Source organism: Ipomoea triloba, chromosome 1, assembly GCF_003576645.1.
Source record: "Ipomoea triloba cultivar NCNSP0323 chromosome 1, ASM357664v1".
Taxonomy (NCBI): domain Eukaryota; kingdom Viridiplantae; phylum Streptophyta; class Magnoliopsida; order Solanales; family Convolvulaceae; genus Ipomoea; species Ipomoea triloba.
This window is the reverse complement of record NC_044916.1, coordinates 588,367-607,231: the sequence shown is the minus strand read 5'-3', so window position 1 is coordinate 607,231 and position 18,865 is coordinate 588,367. Positions and strand designations below refer to the sequence as shown.

The following is an 18,865-nucleotide window of genomic DNA, read 5'->3' as shown; positions in this document are numbered from 1 at the left end:
ATATATATATATATATATATATATATATATATATATATATATATATATATATATATATATATATATATATATATATATACACACATATACATATATGGTCCGGCTCACATAAGAATTAATAACCACACCCGGAAAATCTGTGAACAAATCCAAAGCATTTATCTAGTAAATCTAAAGGTTGAAAATAAAGAGAAGAAAATGAAAAAAAAAAAAAAACAAAAGGATGGGTCATTTTTATAAATATTATAAATTTTAAAAATATGTATTATTTACGAAAAAGAACTCACTCCTTTTCTACTTAAATTCCTATCTACAAGACTTTAGGACTTGTTTTAATATGAATTGATTTATATATATATATATATATATATATATATATATATATATATATATATATATATATATATATATATATGTATGTATGTATGTATGTATGTATGTATGTATGTATGTGTGTGTATATATATATATATATATATATATATATATATATATATATATATATATATATATATATATATATGTCTGTATGTATATATGTATGCATGTATGTATGTATGTATATGAGACGGATCAGGTGAGAACCAACTGCTCAGGAAAGAACTGAGAACCAATCGCAGCCATCCACATACGTGTCCAGATATAACGGATCAGAAAAACTATTTTTTTATTAACAATATACGGTGTAATTTTCGTCAATAATTAAATTTGAAGTGCAAGTATATTCTATTAAAAGTGCAAGTAATAGTTTCATGATATAGTACACCTAAGTGCATGTAAAATGAAATAAAAATGTAAAATAATGTATTAAAAGTGTAACAAATAAGGTATACTTAATATCAATATTTAGTGTACTTAACGTTATCATTAGTTACACGAGTGTGATGTTAATCATACTTGTAGGGTTGTAGGGTATATTTCTTATCCAAGAACACTCTTTCGTTACTGCACTCAATTTAACTACATAATTTATATATCGCATTAAGATTAACTACACTCTTTTATAATAATTTATAATTTATTCAAATATTAAAATTTAGTGACTAAAAATCAAATAAACTTTATAATATATTTTATAATATTCACAAATTTACAAATTATCAATTTTTATAATGTATTAATAAATTAGTTATATAAAAATCAAGTACAAATGGTATTACAAGTATTTAAGTCTTTAAAAACATTTTATTTTAGTAGAATATATTTTATTTTTTATATATTAAGCGCTTTTATTTTATTTTTAGAAATAATATTAAATTTTAAAATGTGTTCGTGAACGTATATTAATTTGCATTATTGTATTAAAAGGTTGCTCAATTGGACATAATATTAGTGGTTCAAATCTTATTTCAAAAAGAAAAAAACTTTATGATTATTTTATATAAGAATAAATAAATAAAAATCCATGGCCTAACCTGGGGCAGCCCGAAATTGGCATAAGCCCGAGATCGGGCCTGACCGAACATTGATCACCAAATTTTACCAGAGAATTCCCACCCACCCCCTTATTTTACCCCCCAACCATTTATAGATCTTAAGAGATGGTTGAGATCAGTTCTTACTTTTTAGAAGATTATGTTCTCATTTGATCTGGGCAATTCAAAAAATCAAATTTCAAGTTTGGCTAAAGTTTAATCCAACTCCAGTTTTTTTTAGGTCTCATTTGATCTTAACCCATATATGGGCAATTCAAAAAATCAAAATTCAAGTTTGGCTCAAGTTTAATACTACTCTAGTTTCTTTAAGTTGGCTCAAGTTTAATCCTACTGTAGTTTTTTTAAGTTTGAACAAATCTGTGAACATAAGAATTAATAACCATGCCTGGAAAATCTGTGAACAAATCCAAAGCATCTATCTAGTATATCTAATGGTTGAAAATAAAGAGAAGAAAATGACAAAAAAAAAAAAAGAATGGGTCATTTTTGTAAATATTACAAATTTTAAAAATATGTATTATTTACGAAAATGAACTCGCTCCTTTTTTACTTAATTTCCTATCTACAAGACTTTAGGACTGGTTTTAATATGAAACGATTTATATATATATATATATATATATATATATATATATATATATATATATATACATACATACATACATACATACATACATACATACATACATATATATATATATATATATATATATATGTATGTATGTATAAATATATGTATGTATGTATGTATGTATGTATGTATAAGAGACGGATCAGGTGAGAACCAACTGCTCAAGAAAGAGCTGAGAACCAATCGCAGCCATTCACGTATGTGTCCAGATCTAACGGATCAGAAACACTATTCTTTATTAACAAAATACGGTGGAATTTTCGTAAATAATTAAATTTGAAGTGCAAGTATATTCTATTAAAAGTGCAAGTAACAGTTTCATATAGTAAACCTAAGTGCAAGTAAAATGTAATAAAAATGTAAAATAATGTATTAAAAGTGCAACAAATAAAGTACACTTAATATCAATATTTAGTACGTGTACTTAAACGTTATCATTAATTACACGAAATGTTATTATTAAGTGCACCAATGTAAAAGACTTTATCATTTGGTAGACCAATGTTTAAAAGGTAATTACTTGCACTATTAAGTGAATTTTTTTAGCATTTTTAAGTGATTTTACTTGCACTTTCTACTTTCACACTTGCACCAATTACTTGCACTTTTAACACAAGTTACTTACACCAAAGTTCGAATTATTTACGAAAATGTCACCGCGTAATTTTTTATTATAAAAAAGATTACATATGATCCATTAAATCTGGACACGTGAACGGCTGCGATTGGTTCTCATGTCTTTCTTAGGCATTCGTTCTCACCTGAACGCACCCCTATTTATTTATTTACTTATGAAAATCAAATTTATTAAAACTTGATTCGTTTGTGAATTGTTCAAGTATTAAGATATTTAAATTCTACTCAATTTATTATTTGAATTACTCAAGTTAGGGCTCAACTTGATAGTAATTAAATTTATTTCTAATATACTTGGAATCAAACTCAAATAGCTCACAAGTAGTTCAATTTACTTATATCCATAGGGCCTAATGGCTATTATATTCCATTGATGACCAATAATGCATATGAAAAGTTATAAAGAGATAACACTGGATATAATTTGTGCAAAACTATCATTATTTTATATTTAAAGTATACATTGGCTTGTGGGAACATGCACCATTTCAAATGTTCTCTTTATATAAGAAACACTAAACCTTGCTTGCAAAGATTTATTATACAAAATTCTGGTCATATTCAAAACTTCACCAAATTAATTAGTTTTCCAATCATATCTTTATGCTCGGATTACATCAAAAAGTTGGTTAAAATGTGTCTTGTTGTGTCATAAAATCAATTCTTTGTTAAGTCATCTAAAGCACAATTAACCAAAATAAAAGAGTATATAGGACACTTATCACACATGAATATTGTTGAATTGATTAACCGTAGCATAAGATTAGATACAAACTAACATTATTAAATATTAATACAAAATGAACATACCAAAAGAAGATAACATTATATTAGGAGTGTTTTTTATTTTATTTTTTTAATTCTTAAAACTTTAAATGCATGCATACATCTAAACTAATCCTTTTTTCTGTTGTAACCCACAGTAAACACTTATAATGATTAGTGATTAGTGATAGTGATTTCCCTTATCACCTAAATAAAAGATGAGGAGCAATTTTGGAATAAACATATATTTTCATTCTCTATTAAACAAAAATATTAACTTTGAAATTAAAATGTATACACGAACATATATTAATTAGCATTGTTGTATTGAAAAGTTGATGTGGCTCAATTGGACATAAATCGCATACATAATATTAACTATAAGGTTAGTGGTTCAAATTTTATTTTTAAAAAAAAATTATGATTATTTTATATAAAATTAAAATAAATGAATAAATAAAAATTTATGGCCTAACCTTGGGTCAGCCCACAAAATGCCCAGATTTGGCCTAGGTAATTTAGGACGTCTCAATATGTGCTAGTGTAAGTCGGAGATCGGCTCAGACCTGAACTTTGGCCACCTCACCTGGTGTTACCAAAGAATTTTTCCCCTCCCCCTATGAAATATTCATATTTAAAATCATTATAAAATGAATCTTACTTTTAAAAATTTTCAATAATTATAATAGAATTGACCCCAAGGTTAGCTATTCCATTGGTCATTGGTGACCAATTGCATATGAAGCATTGCAAAGACATGCATAACATTGGATGCAATTTGCGCATAACCATACTTATTTTATATTTATTCACTATCTATTAATTATTTGTTCCTAGGTAATTCAATTAGATGAAGCCATGCTTAATGATAAAAAATTTGATAAAACAAATTTTTTTTTAAACTTTCTTGCTATACTACCTAGAAATATTTGTGTTTCCATATTAAATGAGCTGATCAATATTTGTGAGGTGACCATTATTCTTGTATTTCTAAGCCATAGAAATTATTAAGAGCAAATCACTCTTTTAGGATACATACACTCCTATAAATACCATATAACTCATTGATAATGGCCATTGCATCTCTGTGGACGAACGTCCTTATTAAACACAATTTTAAACAACGATATTAACTTTGAAAATATGTGTGTGAATATATATTAATTAACATTATTGTATTAAAAAGTTGAAGTGGTATGACTTATAAGCCTATCAATGACCCACTAACATTATAAACCATACCACTTCAACTTTTTAAAGCTTTAAAGTTGAAGTGGTATGGCTTAAAAGGTATTAATTGGATATAACATTGATAGTTAACTATAAAGTTAATGGGTCAAATCTTATTTTAAAAAAAAAAATTATTTGATATAAAAATTCTTGGGCTAGCCTGGGGGCGCCCTACAAGAGGTCCGAGACTGGCCCAGGTAGTTTATTGTTGGTTTCAATTCGTGCTAGCCTGACCTAGACCCAAATCGGACATTGGTCACTGAGAGTCTGAGACAATAGGTATGAATTTAGGGTGTTGGGTTTTAATCATAGCTATTGATCACTTGATTATTTTCTATAATTAAGATTTGTCTTTAATTTTTGTGTGGAATGAGGAAATCTCAAATTTTCTATATGGTAGATAGACGTACTTTCCATACACAAAGTACTAATTTGTCCCTAAATATGACAATCATTTCCTTTTCTGAATGCTAATTCCATGATGTTAATTATGGCCATTAATCTTTTGTTTTAGATGACTTAGATCTATATATTCTCATGTTCTCATGTAAGATGATGTTCTCATAGAGCATCAGAGCATGCCATATATATATATATATATGTTCAAATGTGATCGCGCCTTCCTGTACAGTCGGTGCGGTTCGTACCATTCAATGTTACAAAATGCACCACTCAATGTTAGAAAACGCACCACAATGAAAATACACAAAAAAACACACCACACACCCAAAATAATGCACCATAACTTCCATGTCCCTAATGGTGCATTTTCTAACATTATGTGGTGTATATTTGCATACCTAGTGGTGTGTTTTTTGGTGATGCGTACCTAATGATGCATATTTGTGTGGTGCATTTTTTAACATTGAGTGGTGTATATATTTGTATACATAATGGTGCGATCGCACTGACCGCACATTAACGGGCGACCACACTTGATTATAACCATATATATATATATATATAAATGAGAACCACCCTTAGGATAAAACATACGAAATTACTACTACAATCTAAAAATAAAGTAGAGTATATTATTGGACCTGTCAAAGGTTGTCGAGTATCACACAGAAGACTAGTGGTTATGAGTCATAAAAGCATTGTCAAGTGTTATCCCACTCATGAATTAACGATAATTATCATGAGTTTCTTCCTATAAATACTCTGCCAACTGCCACAACATCCTCAAAGTCTACGATCAATTTCCTAAATTAGAATTTACAAATCCGAATAAAAGAAAAGAAAAAAAAAATGGAGTCATCTTATCTGCGGGTTTCAATCGCCATTATTATCTCCGTGATGGCGTTAGCCATGATCCAAGCAAGCGCAAGCCTGGGCGACGCCGACCAGAAGGAGTTCCTCGACGTCCACAACAAGGCCCGAGCCGCCGTGGGCGTTCCGCCGATTACGTGGAACGCCACGTTGGAGGCGTACGCGAAGGCGTACGCGGCGAAGCGGGCGGCGGACTGCGCGTTGGAGCACTCGCACGGGCCGTACGCGGAGAACATATTGCAGGGGCCGGCGGAGTTCCCGGCGGCGCTGGCGACGAAAACGTGGGTGGACGAGAAGGCTTATTATGACTATAAATCGAATAGTTGCACGGGAGGGCAAGAGTGCCGGCACTACAAAAGCGTGGTGTGCAAGAACAATAAGTTCATCGGGTGTGCTAGGATCAAATGCCGTAACGACGGCGGATGGTTCGCCACCTGCAACTATTCGCCTGGGTACGGCTGCGAAAACCCTTACTAATTAAGGAAAATCCCGGCCAGGTATAAGGTTGCTCCAACAAAAACACAGATTTTTTTTACCAAGAATCATATTAAAAAGAATAAATTTTAGGTTTTGGGGGGTCACTTCTGAATTGAAGGTATCCAATATAGGATAGTTGAATTATTTTTCAGGTGCAGATATCAATTGTAGACTTGTAGTATAAAATCATTTGTATATCATTTATTCAATTTCTAAATAGTATTTGCCAATAGAGTTCATATTCTTAAGGTACAAAATTTCAGAACACAGATACAAAATTTCATGACACAAGATACAAAATTTCATAACATGAAATACATGTGCATTTGCATAGAGAATTATATTTTTAAAGTACAGAATTCATACTTTTTAAGATACATGGTATAAGGATTGCTCATTAGTCATTATGTCACGTGAAGTATGATTTATATTTTGACAGTACAATAGGCAATGTTAAATACGGAGTATTAATTAACCCAGTTGTTATACTGTGGACCATGTGGCCCACAATATATTGTGGACCATGGCTCACAATGTATTGTGCACCATGGCCCACAATGTATTGTGGCAATCGTTATACCCTGCACCACGGTGCGCATAGCAATGTGCACCACGTACGTAAAACGACGTCGTTTTGGTGTTAGTGGACGCAGACGCGAATGACTTCAAAGAATTCATTATCTATAATACACATAATCATTATCTATAATACACAGAACGTTTGCCTATAATACACAGAATGTTTGCCCATAATACACAGAATGTTTGCCCATAATACATAGAATATTGACACAAAATACACAGATGTTAGTGGACGCAAATGACTCCAGGGAATTCATTATCTATAATACACATAATCATTATATAAAATACACAGAACGTTTGCCTAGAATACACAGAATGTTTGTCCAGAATACACAGAATATTGACACAGAATACACAGAACTCATCCTCCTAACATTCGAATGCACAAACACATCACAACCTATGTTAATAACATGAATACACAGAATATTGACACAAAATACACAGAACTCATCATCCTAAACATTCGAATGCACAAACACATCACAACATGTGTTACTAACATGAATACACAGAACGGTTGCCTGGAATACACAGAATTTTAACATAAATACGGAGACCGGGCAAAATGGGAAACATGATTTCCAAAAAAAACGGACGATTAGTTTACAATGCTCAAAACAGCGTCATTTAGGTAAGTGGTGCACATTGCTGTGCACCGTGGTGCATGGTATAATTTACCGTATTGTGGACCATGGGTCATGGCTGACACTACAGTTGTGTTGAACTGACACTGCAGTTGTGCGGAAAGAAAACTGCAGTTGCGCGGAACAGAGATCGTTTCATCCGTCTGATACTGTAATTGTGTTGAACACAATTTCAGTATCTATTAAACACAACTGCAGTATCAGCTATGATCATGGTTCACAATGCACTATGGACCATGGTCCACCGTATAATTTGCGTAATTAAGCTTATGCCTTCTTAAAGACATCATTGGGCCTTTGTTTGTGTGAAACATATTTGGGCTTTCTATGTTACAGCTCACCCCAATTTGTAGAACATAACCCACAGGTTGCAATTTAAGAAACTTTATGTTTACTTTTAATGTCACTCTTTTTTTTTCTTTTTTTTTTTAACACTTGAAACTAATCATGTTCCGAGTAAGACAGCAAAGCACTCATAAATTTTAAGATAATTACATTTACATGACTTTTAGGAATAAGACAATAGAGGAAGAGGGGAATTTGTAGGCATTACTACAGTAGCCATTAGGAATAGAAATCATCTATATCATGCATAATAGTCCGTAAACTACATATGATTTGAGGTCGAGAATCGTGCTCCACCACATCGATCACCTCTTAATTTAGATGCCGGACTAATTCTAAGTCCACAAGACTCAGCCTTTAGAGCTACTGCAGAAGTAAATTTCAGTGTGATTTGAACCCCATAAGTCAGATGACAAACCAACTATGATATATTTCGCGAGCTTGGGGGCTTATTATTATTATTATTATTATTGAAAGAGGCTTAGGTTAATCACAAAATCATGTACAACCAAACCGGCCACCATAACAAATAAACAAAAACTATTACGTATATGTAGTTTATTTATTATATATAGCAATAATTTAGGCAAACTCCCCTCTAACTCTTATTTATTTTTTTCTTTTTTTCTTATCAAGTCTTCTTCTCTTAACATTGATCTTTACTGTTTTTGTTGTTACATTGTACCTGGTATTCCACTGTTTGCAGCTATGATCCTCCTCCTGGTAACACCGTTGGTGATTGAAAAACCTTACTAACAAACCGATTGAACTCTAACTCTTAGATAACATACATCAAGGATAGTATCTTTAGGATAAGATACAATTATATATACTAGGGATATTATGTCAAATAATGCATTTAGAAATTTTTTTTGATCCTCCAAAGCTCATGAGACACGATTAGTATTGTTTTGTTTGACATATTCTTAAAAAGACAAATAGATATGCAGACTAGATGACATGGAGATGTTCCAACTAGGCATCATGCCTTCATGTTCCCAAGGGGTTAAGTCTTTTGTTGTTTGAGGATTAATTGGTGTAGCTATGTTACGTTTCATGTAGATGCATGTTTTCTCTTATCTTTTTTTTTTAATGACAAAAACACATTAATGAATTAAATTAATTTTTTTGGGCCGAGCTAGGCACCTAGCTAGTCTTAGTGAACTTTTGATTGGGATTACTCATGATACGCGATTGGGATTACTATATTCAACATATCCCGGCCTAGAGAGATAAATTAGTATGTAGACTAGATGACATTTTGTTTTGAGATGTTTCAGTTGGGACTTCATATTTATAAGGCTCTAATCCTCTCAATGGGTCAATTATTTGCTATTTGAGGATTTTGTCGGTATAGCTATTATATTCCACGTTTTATATACATGTTTTCTCTTCTCAATATATTAAAAAAAAAAAAAAAAAAAAGTCAATAGCACATTAAGGGTAAAGCACTGATTTGGTACCTCAATTGTTGGCGAACTATCAATGTAGTCCCTTAACTTCATATTCATCAATTTGACCCCCGAAATAAATTAAATTTGGTCAACTTACTCCTCCCGGTTGCATTCCGTCGTTTAGCCAGTGAGGACCCCGTTTAAGCATGGGCAGTTTGGACTTTTCATATGTTTAGCCCTCTCTCTGGTATGTTCTGGGAACTCTGTTGCTTTGATCATATACAACGCAAGAGTTCACACTATTGCTCTCACCCGCAGTCAAAGCTTTATCTCTGAATCGCAATGAATAATCAAACGCTGCTCTTTTTCAAGATCAGTGCCCCATCTAAAGCTTCCCCTACAGAAAAAAATTCCTTCTTTAGAGCTTTCGGAGAAGACAGAGAGTCATGAAGGCAGTAACGAAATCCACGCTAATGAATCCCAGGTGCGTGTGTTCTGAGACAAGATTTCTCCTTTGTTGGTTGATTGCAGGAGGTAGGGTATTTGGTTTTGGCTTGATTTTCCCTTGCTCTCATGATTTTTATTGGAGGTTGACCTTATTCTCCCCCTAAGAAAGTTTTGGGTGTTAGGAACACCCAAAGTTTGATTTGGGAAAAATGTCTGAAACTTTACATTTAATTTTAGGATTTGGGTAGTGCATATTTATGGATTTTTCTGTTTGTCACGGATCGAGCAACAGTCTTTGTGAAATCAAAATAAGCTTTTGTTTTGCTTTCCTGTTAGGTGGGTTTGGGGTTGTTACTTTATTTCTTTATATGGGTATGCATCATTATTTTCAGAATTTTCCTTTACTGTTGATTGCTATTAATGGATTGAAGAAGCCATCAATCCCTCAGCCATGTCTGCAATGACCTATCAACTAGGCCTAGTACTTAGCATTGTCTATTACATTTAAGGGGTTGTCTCTTTTCTTGGTACTTTGAAGATGTTTCTCTAACTTCTATGCTTTCTTAACTTCTCTGCAGAGTGTGGTTCCACTCAACACCTGAGGAAGAGAGAGAAAGAACGGTGAAAAGAGAGAGAGAGAGAGGACTGAACATATGAAAAGTCCAAATTGCCCATGCTTTGATGAGGTCCTCACCGGCTGAATAGCAGAATAATGCGGCCGGAAGGAGTTCTCAACACCTAAACTTTCTTAAGGGGAGAATAAGGTCAACCTCCAACACAAATCATAAGAGCAAGGGAAAATCAAGCCCAAACCAAATACCTTCATGCAATCAACCAACAAAGGAGAAATCTTGCCTCAGAACACACGCACCTAGGATTCATTAGCGTGGATTTCGTTACTGCCTGCCATGACTATCCGTTTTCTCCGAAAGCTCTAAAGAAGGGGTTTTTTTCTTCTTCTTTTTTTTTTCCCCCTGTAAGGGAAGCTTTAGATGGTGGCACTGATCTTGAAAATGAGCAGTGTCAACTCTTGCGTTGTTTATGAACAAAGCAGTAGAGTTCCCAGAACAGACCAGAGAGAAGTCGAGTTAAACATATGAAAAGTCCAAATTGCTCATGCTTAAACGGGGTCCTCACCGGCTAAACGACGAAATGCAGCCGAAAGGAGTAAGTCAACCAAACCTAATTTATTTCGGGGGGTCAAATTGATGAATATGGAATTGAGGGACTACATTAACAGTTCGCCAATAATTGAGGGACCAAATCGGTGATTTGCTCGCACATTAATGAGTTAAATTAATTTCTTGGGCCGGGCTAGTATTATTAGACTTTTGAATTGGGCTTTGTTATTAACCGAGATTGGTAAAAAAAAAAATACTGAATAAGCTCAGTAATGCTAAACGTCCTAAATTAATACTCAACACCTCAAAATCAACCCGATCAATAACCCATATATGTATCATTAGTCCATCCATTCATATTTTTGCCATTAATTGTGGAATTGATATTTATGTGAATTGTTAGTTGTTTAGTTGTTAGCTATCCTATCTTTTAAGATTCATTCATGAACCAAATCTCATAACAAATGTCCGGTTGTCTACTTTGCATGTTGCAACTTGAAGCTTACAATGAATGGACATTCATTCCTTTGTCTAGTTTTGGAATGATTGAAACATTAATCACACAATATAATGTATTTCCAATCAAAATAAATTATTATTATTATTATTGAATAAATCGAAAGTGGAAAGTATAGAAACAAGAACAAAAGACAAAACAACCTCATCAGAAACGTATCATTTATGGGAAATTAACCGATTCCGTCCAAGGCTCATACGCTTCTTTCCCCTCTGTCACTCAGCTTTACTGAGTTTAGTACTCCGTACAAACCTTTGCCTTCATCTTTCTCGTAGATCCGAACTAGAAACCAAATTGCAGAGTAGAAAGTAGCTGTCAAATGCCCCCTCTCTCTGTCTTTATATCTGTCTAAAAAGCTAAGGGGCACTCGTTGACAATAAACAAGTTGATAGTGTTTATCCAATTGCTGTAGTTTGGAGCTGAGATTTTCTATTGTGTGGTCACTCTGCTGATTTCTTCAGACCTCAGTCTCTTACCCACATCCAGGTATTTTGTGTTGTTCAAGAATTGCCCAAAGTTCTAATCTTTAAGCTTGTTGCAGTTCTCTTATGTATCTTTTAGTTTTCAGTGATGTGAATTAGTGGGCAAAGTTTCAATTTTTTGTTTATACTGAGGAATTTGGGTGCAGTAATGGGCTGAATGGGTAATTATTTACCATAAATTGGATGTTTTTGGAAATGGGTTTGGTGTTGGTATTTTGTGTTGTTCAAGAATTGCCCAAAGTTCTAATCTTTAAGCTTGTTGCAGTTCTTTTATGTATCTTTTAGTTTTTAGTGATGTGAATTAGTGGCCAAAGTTTCAATCTTTGCTTATACTGAGGAATTTGGGTGCAGTAATGGGCAATTCTTTACCATAAATTGGATGTTTTTGGAAATGGGTTTGGTGTTTTGATGTTTAATTTGATGAATGTTTGTTAGGCTTGAAGGGGGTTTTCTTGTCTTTGTAGTGTTTTGAGTGTGGAATTAGTGAATGATGCAAAGATCAATGCTCCAAGGTTTTTGTTCTTTCCAGTTTCATTGTCAGTGTTTGAAGATTAAGAATTCTCTCTGCAGAAACTTTGCAGTAATGGGAAAGATCTGATTGTGATGATTACAGTTTCTATTGCATTTTATTGTTTATTCTGCTCCCTTTAATAGATATTTAGTGGCAGTTCTTGGGCAATCTTTTTCCTTGAAAATGCATTTATACATATTTTTGTGCTATTTGGTTGAGACTTGAGATGACTAGATATCGAGATTATCTGTACATCGAACCCTAGGAATGTAAGAAGAAATGGCTATTTGGTTCAATGCTTTCTTTCTCTGGTTATCTGTAGTTGATATGTTGTGTATAAATTGGAGCTTGTGAATGTAATCAGTAGTGGTTATTTGGTTCACAGCTTTCGTTGTCTGGTTATTTGTACTTGATGATAGTTAAGGGTAGTGGTAGAATTTGCATAATTTTAGTGTTTCTTGCTCGTTTATGAAACAGGGAGGGGATATTGAGATATAGTTCTTGTCTCTCGTCATGTACAAGCAGTCGCCTAGTGGGAGGATGAATAGATCGAGAGGATTTAAGGTGAAGAACATTCTGCAAATCTGTGTGTTGCTCGCGGTTTGCCTTTGGCTGGTTTACCAAGTGAAACAGTCCCACGAGAAGAAGAAACAGTTTGAAGGGAACGAGTCGAGTTTGTCTCAGAAAACAGGAAGCAGCGATGGCGGTCCAAATTTAGGACGAAAATACCTCCCCGACTCGAAGGGAATAGCTAATAGTGATGAGGAGCGTGGCATGGAAGTGGAAGAAGATGAGCTAGAGCAAGACAACAACTCTGAGCGGAAGAACGATGAAGGTAGAGGAGGTGGAGATGACGATTTAGAAGAACGTGATCGGGAGAAAAATGACGTTGAGGTTGAGCGAGAAGACGAAGCGGTAGGTGAGGAAAGAGATTCTGATGACAATAACGGTGAAGGGCAGGACGAGAATTCCGAGGACAATGAAAACGATGAGGATTCGGGGAGTAAGCACGAGGCACAAGAGGTACTATATAAAGCAGACGATGCTTCAAGTGCAGTAACTCATGACACGCAAGAGGTCACCACTGAAAACGAGAACAGTAGCACGGAGGAAGTAAGCGAGAATTCTGAGGTAAATGTTCTGGAACAGGCAGGCGAAGTCAATAACGACAAGGAAATTAGCGATGGTCAAGACACGACACCCGTGCAAGATCATACAACAGGCCACGAAGAATCTCAGGGTACTTCATCCACCAATGTAACTAGTATTGAAGGGCTAAATGGTCATCCCGTGGAAAGAAATTTGACAGAGAAGACCGGGGAGGCAAATGATTTACCCATCGAGAAAAGAGCACAGTCAAATTTGGATTCTACTCAGTACAACAATGTTACTTCGAGTGATAAAACTGCCGGGGAAGGCTCTAACTTGGGAAACACAACTTTGGAGCAAAACGATGATTCTAATTTAACAACTTTAAAAAACGAGGATGCAGAATCAACCCAATCAGATTCCTCAGCTGAATCTAATCACTCAAAATCTTCTGTATCGGTACATGGTCATCCTCGGTTCACAATAGAGGATGACCGATGGTCCACAACAATAGATTCCTTCGATGCTACTGATGCTGAGAAATCTGGAACTGTCGATGAAACAGGCAGTGTAGACGAACAGTTCGAGTCCTTCAATACTGAGAACATAGGTGAAATCGAAGATCTGATTGACTCCTCCGATTCATCGTTTTCCCTGGATGAGAAAGATGTACGCAATGATCTCGAAACTCTTCCAGAAATACAAACCGAAGGAAGTAACACCGAAGATCTTGCAGCAAAATGAAACTGTATAATATACCCGGCACGTACTGAATACTTCTACTGCAGCTCAAATTATTATTATAATTCCTTTCTTCTTTTTTGTTTAATTCACTCTTTAGTTTATGAATCTGCAAAAAGTTCTATGAATGCTTTCAATTACAACTTTGTGGGCAAAATGCAGGCAAAGTTGGGTTCTGTATAATCAACTCTTGTATATCAAATTGTGGTTTTGTTGTTCTTAATCTGTTTATGATTTTCTGAACTTACTGCTATTGACCTATTACAAAATCTTGAATTCCAATGCACTCTTCATTCATTAATCAAAACTCAATGAACAATAATGAAGGCAAGTAATTACAGAAAACAGGTTGCAGATCAATGAATATACACTTCCAGCCAGTTAAATGTTGCTGTTAATTGGCAATGAAGCATCCAAGGAGAAAGATTGTCACCATTCTTGATCTGTCTGCCTTGATTTTGCTCAGATTTTGTGAAAATGGCTTACAAGCATCCATACTTTGGTCCACTCTAGCAGCCAATGCCATGAAAAATGGAAGCTTGAATGCAGTGGCAACACAGATCGATAGACCACGAGCTACTAGGGCTGGACAGGCGAAAGACCACGAGTTGGTAGGGCTGGATGGACAAATGAAAGATCACGGGTAGGTGAGCTACTAGGGCTGGACAGACAAAAGACCATGAGTTGGTAGATCGAGCTAGATGGACAAACGAAAGACCACTGGCTGGTGAGACTAGACAGAGGACGAAAGAGTGAAAGACCACAGGTTGGCGAGACTAGACAAATGAAAGACCACGGGTTGGTAGTGTTGGAGAGATGAACAAGTAAATGAGTAAGCTTATATGAAGCCAATTATGGAGCATCAAACAATAAAGAGTTATGCCATTTCTCACAAATGTCAAGAAAAAAAAAAAATCAATGTTTCATGAAATAGAAACCAAAATACAGTCCTGACAGGGGTGGTCAATGGGGTAGAGCATGATTTTCAATTCGTACCACAAAGTTATGAGTTTGTTTCTTGCCAATATCCTCTCGGTCAAACCTGTCACACAGGGTCTTCCTAGTTATTACAGTAACACAACCTCGAATAAAGACAACGGTTTCATGCGCCACCCAAAAAAAGAAATACAAATGAGATTCACATGTTTAAAATGCTAAAAATGAGGCAAATAACTTATAATCCCCACATGTTTCAAATGCTGAAAGTTAGTAGTGATAGTAGATTTTCCATTCTTGGTAAATCAAGATTTAGGATTCATACCATTAGAAGATGAATGGGAGTTGTCTTGGCAGAAAAGTAATGAAAAATTCATATATATCCATTTAATTATTTACTGTATTTGCTTATGAAATATTAACATTCTAATTTTTGGATTAGAAATCTGACCTTAACTCTGAACTCAAAGCCAATTCAATTAATGCCTTAGTAGCATTATCTCAAGAAAATAAAGTTTACCTACACTTCTAAAAACACAAGTATTTCCGTCCCTTTTAGTTAAAAATTAATGTCCAATTTCTGGTTAACTAGCCTTCTATATTTATTATTAAGTACTACTTAGTATCTAAGCACAACGAATCAATACCGCTAATGAGGCTCAAACCCACAACCTCTTATATGGGAGTGCAATTTGGTGCCACTAGACCACAAGACCTTGGCATTATTATTATTATTATTATTAGTATTTGGTAGATTTCCATCCACTAAGGAGTCCGATGGAAAAAGTATTGGTCATGTAAATAACCAATCATTATTGTGTGAATACAGCTGTGTAGATTATACTATCAAATAATATAATTCAATACACAAATAATGTACTTTTAGTATATTAAAAATATACTTTTATTATGGTTTACATAGCACTGTAATTTGCCAAAAAGTACTGGTTATGTAAATAACATAATTGCCAGAGTTTTTTTTTTTTTTTGACAATCATGATAAGAAATAAATATGTTTATGCAGCTCAAAAGTTCCAGTAAAAGATGAATAGAATTTGTGTACACTTATTTTAGTAGTGGATAAAATTTGAGTCCGTTTATGATAGTTGATTAAAAGTTTCGTTTTAACTTTTTTGTGACAGAAACACACCAGGGCAGTATGATATTGATATTGATATGAACTCGCATCTGGTTGTTCATGCTATAAAATCGAACTCTTTGTTACTCTACTTTAGGTATTATATATAGTAGATGACTTTAAAGAAACTGCATCCACTATAAAAGGTGTAAGTTTTCTTTATGTTAGGCAATTTGTTAATCATGCCGCCCACATTGTGACTAGGAAAACCATTTTAAGGAATGGATGTCCACTTAGTGTTTCTACCTTGTAGATTGTTTTTACTTCTGATTTAATGCATTAAGATTCTTTTGTGTCAAAAAAAACAGCAGGATGAAATGATGAATTGATCAAAATTAAAAGAAAAAAAAAAGTGCCATCATATTTATAAAGTTGTTCATCATCATACCACATGTTGCAGGAGAACAAATTTATTATAATAATCTCATAAAATTAACTAAAATTTGAAGAATATATATATGTAATAACCATCATGAATTATTAATGCATTATGTAGGCCAATATGGGATGATCTGATGATCAAAAGAAGCCACGACCGCCATAGCCAAAGTTGGCAAAACCATGAAGATGGTGATGAGGGGTGACAGAGAGGCCAAGCCCAGAAGAACCCTTAGCCTCATCAAACAACCCTAATCCCTTGGAGGTAGACGACGAAGCCGCCCCTCCTCCAAAGTAGAGATTAGGGTTCGAAGCCTCCACCACTAGCTTCTCCATCTGTTTCCCCACGCCGCTCTTCAGCTCCTCCATGGCCACTTTCAGCTGCTCCAGCTCCTCCAGGCCGAGCTCCCCCACGGGGCTCTCCCACCACCATTTTCTCGCGCTCTCCTTCCTCATCTTCGTCAGCTCCTCGCCCCGCTTCTTCTCCAGCTCGGCCTGGCTCAGGATCTCCATCAGCTGCACGTTCAGCTCCCGCACGCTCGCGTTTCGGTGCGCCTCGATCAGCTGCGAGGTGTTCGAGGCGGCCGCCGGCTGGGGCGGCGGGCTCCGGGCCAGGAAACGGTCCACCACCGCGTCCACGCACGGGTGCCCGAACGAGAACACCTTCTTCCCGGGCGAGAACACGATGATGGCGATCTCCACCCCGCACAGAGTGCTCAGCTCGCTCGCTTTCTTGAACAGACCCGACCGCCGCTTCGAGAACGTCACCAGAAGATTGCTCTCCTTCGACATCCTCGTCATCTCGATCTTTTGTCTCCCCTTACACTTCCTCGCCATCTCTGATCGGTCAAGAATTCAGAGCCTGGGGCTTCAGGACTAGAGAATTTTACCTTTTGTGTCGGTAAAGGATTCAGATGTTCATGAAGAATGAGGATGGAGGGGTGTTTTTATAAGGTTTTGTGGGCCTAGAAATGGACATATATGAATTGTGTGCTGTATTTTTTCCTTATTGGTTTAATTGGCACGAGGTTTTTTCTTGTTATTTAGTAATGAGATAAAGTTATATTATAATTTCTATTTCTGGTGGTACATATAAAACACTGTTATTATCTTAGCATATAAGACAGGTTGTTTGTTTAGGAACTTATAATTTATCCTTGATGGGAAGTTTGATTGATATATATGGGTTACATAAAGAATCTAACATACATATCATGATAAAATTGGATAATTTTAGCCGTACGTACGTATATAGATTTGTGCACATGTTTGTTATTGACGGGATAATTCGATCTAGTAAATTGATTTCGATTCTAACCCGTATAACGGTTAAGAGTCAGGAGGGTGATCGAGTTAATCCGAGCATGACTGGATCACGGACTAGCTTAAGAGTTAAGACTAAAAAAATCATACTCATCAAGTTAACTGTCCGACTAACTTAAATGAGGTTGCTCTCAATATCACTTCCATACTTTAATAAATTAGTTCGTTGGGATTAATATATGTGGGCCTAAGTAACCCACCAGCCTAAGTGGGGCAAATTATGCTGTGGACCAGGTCCACCTTGCAAGGTGGACCTGGGTCCAAAACTACGTCGTTTTTGTCTTCTTTTTTTTTTTAATTAGTAAACATATTGCTAAATATAGAGTTGTCCAAAAATGTGTGAATGTAGAGGTTTCAAAGTGTGAATGTAGAGTATAGAAATTGTGAATATAGATTTATGATTGTGTGAATGTAGAGTTGTCCAGAAATGTGTGAATGTGGAGGTTTCAAATTGTGAATATGGAGTATAGAAATCGTGAATGTAGAGTTATGCATGTGTGAATATGTAATAGAGTTAAGAAGTTCTAGCAACTTGTAACCCTGTAATGTGTGAATGTGAAGTTCTTAAGTTGTGAATGTGGAGTATAGGACCTGTGAATATAGAGTTTTGAATGTGTGAATGTGGAGTTTACAAATTGTGAATGTAGAGTATAGTGTATGTGAATGTAGAGTATTGTTACTAAACATATAATCCTGTAATGTGTGAATGTGAAGTTTACAAATTGTGAATGTAGAGTATAGTGTATGTGAATGTAGACCCAGGA

General features: G+C 34.9%; 3 protein-coding genes across 4 annotated transcripts; 2 read left to right on the top strand and 1 right to left on the bottom strand.

Moving 5' to 3' along the window:
* The first annotated feature begins 5,997 nt into the window (after positions 1 to 5,997).
* Positions 5,998 to 6,447, top strand: LOC116029307 (pathogenesis-related protein 1A-like). The gene has a single exon (XM_031271249.1). It carries the CDS (start codon positions 5,998 to 6,000, stop codon positions 6,445 to 6,447), a length of 450 nt encoding a protein of 149 aa, XP_031127109.1.
* A 5,215-nt stretch (positions 6,448 to 11,662) lies between these two features.
* LOC115999811 (spore wall protein 2-like) lies at positions 11,663 to 14,569 on the top strand. Of its 2 annotated transcripts, none has more exons than XM_031239744.1 (2): positions 11,663 to 11,989; positions 13,022 to 14,569. In XM_031239744.1, exon 2 carries the CDS (start codon positions 13,037 to 13,039, stop codon positions 14,327 to 14,329), a length of 1,293 nt encoding a protein of 430 aa, XP_031095604.1. In that variant the 5' UTR covers positions 11,663 to 11,989; positions 13,022 to 13,036; the 3' UTR covers positions 14,330 to 14,569. The 2 variants fall into 2 exon arrangements, with proteins under 2 accessions (XP_031095604.1, XP_031095596.1); XM_031239736.1 differs by having other exon boundaries at positions 12,974 to 14,569.
* Positions 14,570 to 16,761: 2,192 nt separating this feature from the next.
* On the bottom strand, positions 16,762 to 17,615 carry LOC116017847 (agamous-like MADS-box protein AGL62). The gene has a single exon (XM_031258530.1). The coding sequence runs from the start codon at positions 17,613 to 17,615 to the stop codon at positions 16,920 to 16,922; it is 696 nt and encodes a 231-aa protein (XP_031114390.1). The 3' UTR covers positions 16,762 to 16,919.
* Positions 17,616 to 18,865: the final 1,250 nt, after the last annotated feature.

Excerpts from the sequence above, each read along its gene's own strand:
- LOC116017847 (XM_031258530.1), bottom strand. The coding sequence starts at position 17,615 with ATGGCGAGGAAGTGTAAGGGGAGACAAAAGATCGAGATGACGAGGATG.
- LOC116029307 (XM_031271249.1), top strand. The coding sequence starts at position 5,998 with ATGGCGTTAGCCATGATCCAAGCAAGCGCAAGCCTGGGCGACGCCGAC.
- LOC115999811 (XM_031239736.1), top strand. The coding sequence starts at position 13,010 with ATGTACAAGCAGTCGCCTAGTGGGAGGATGAATAGATCGAGAGGATTT.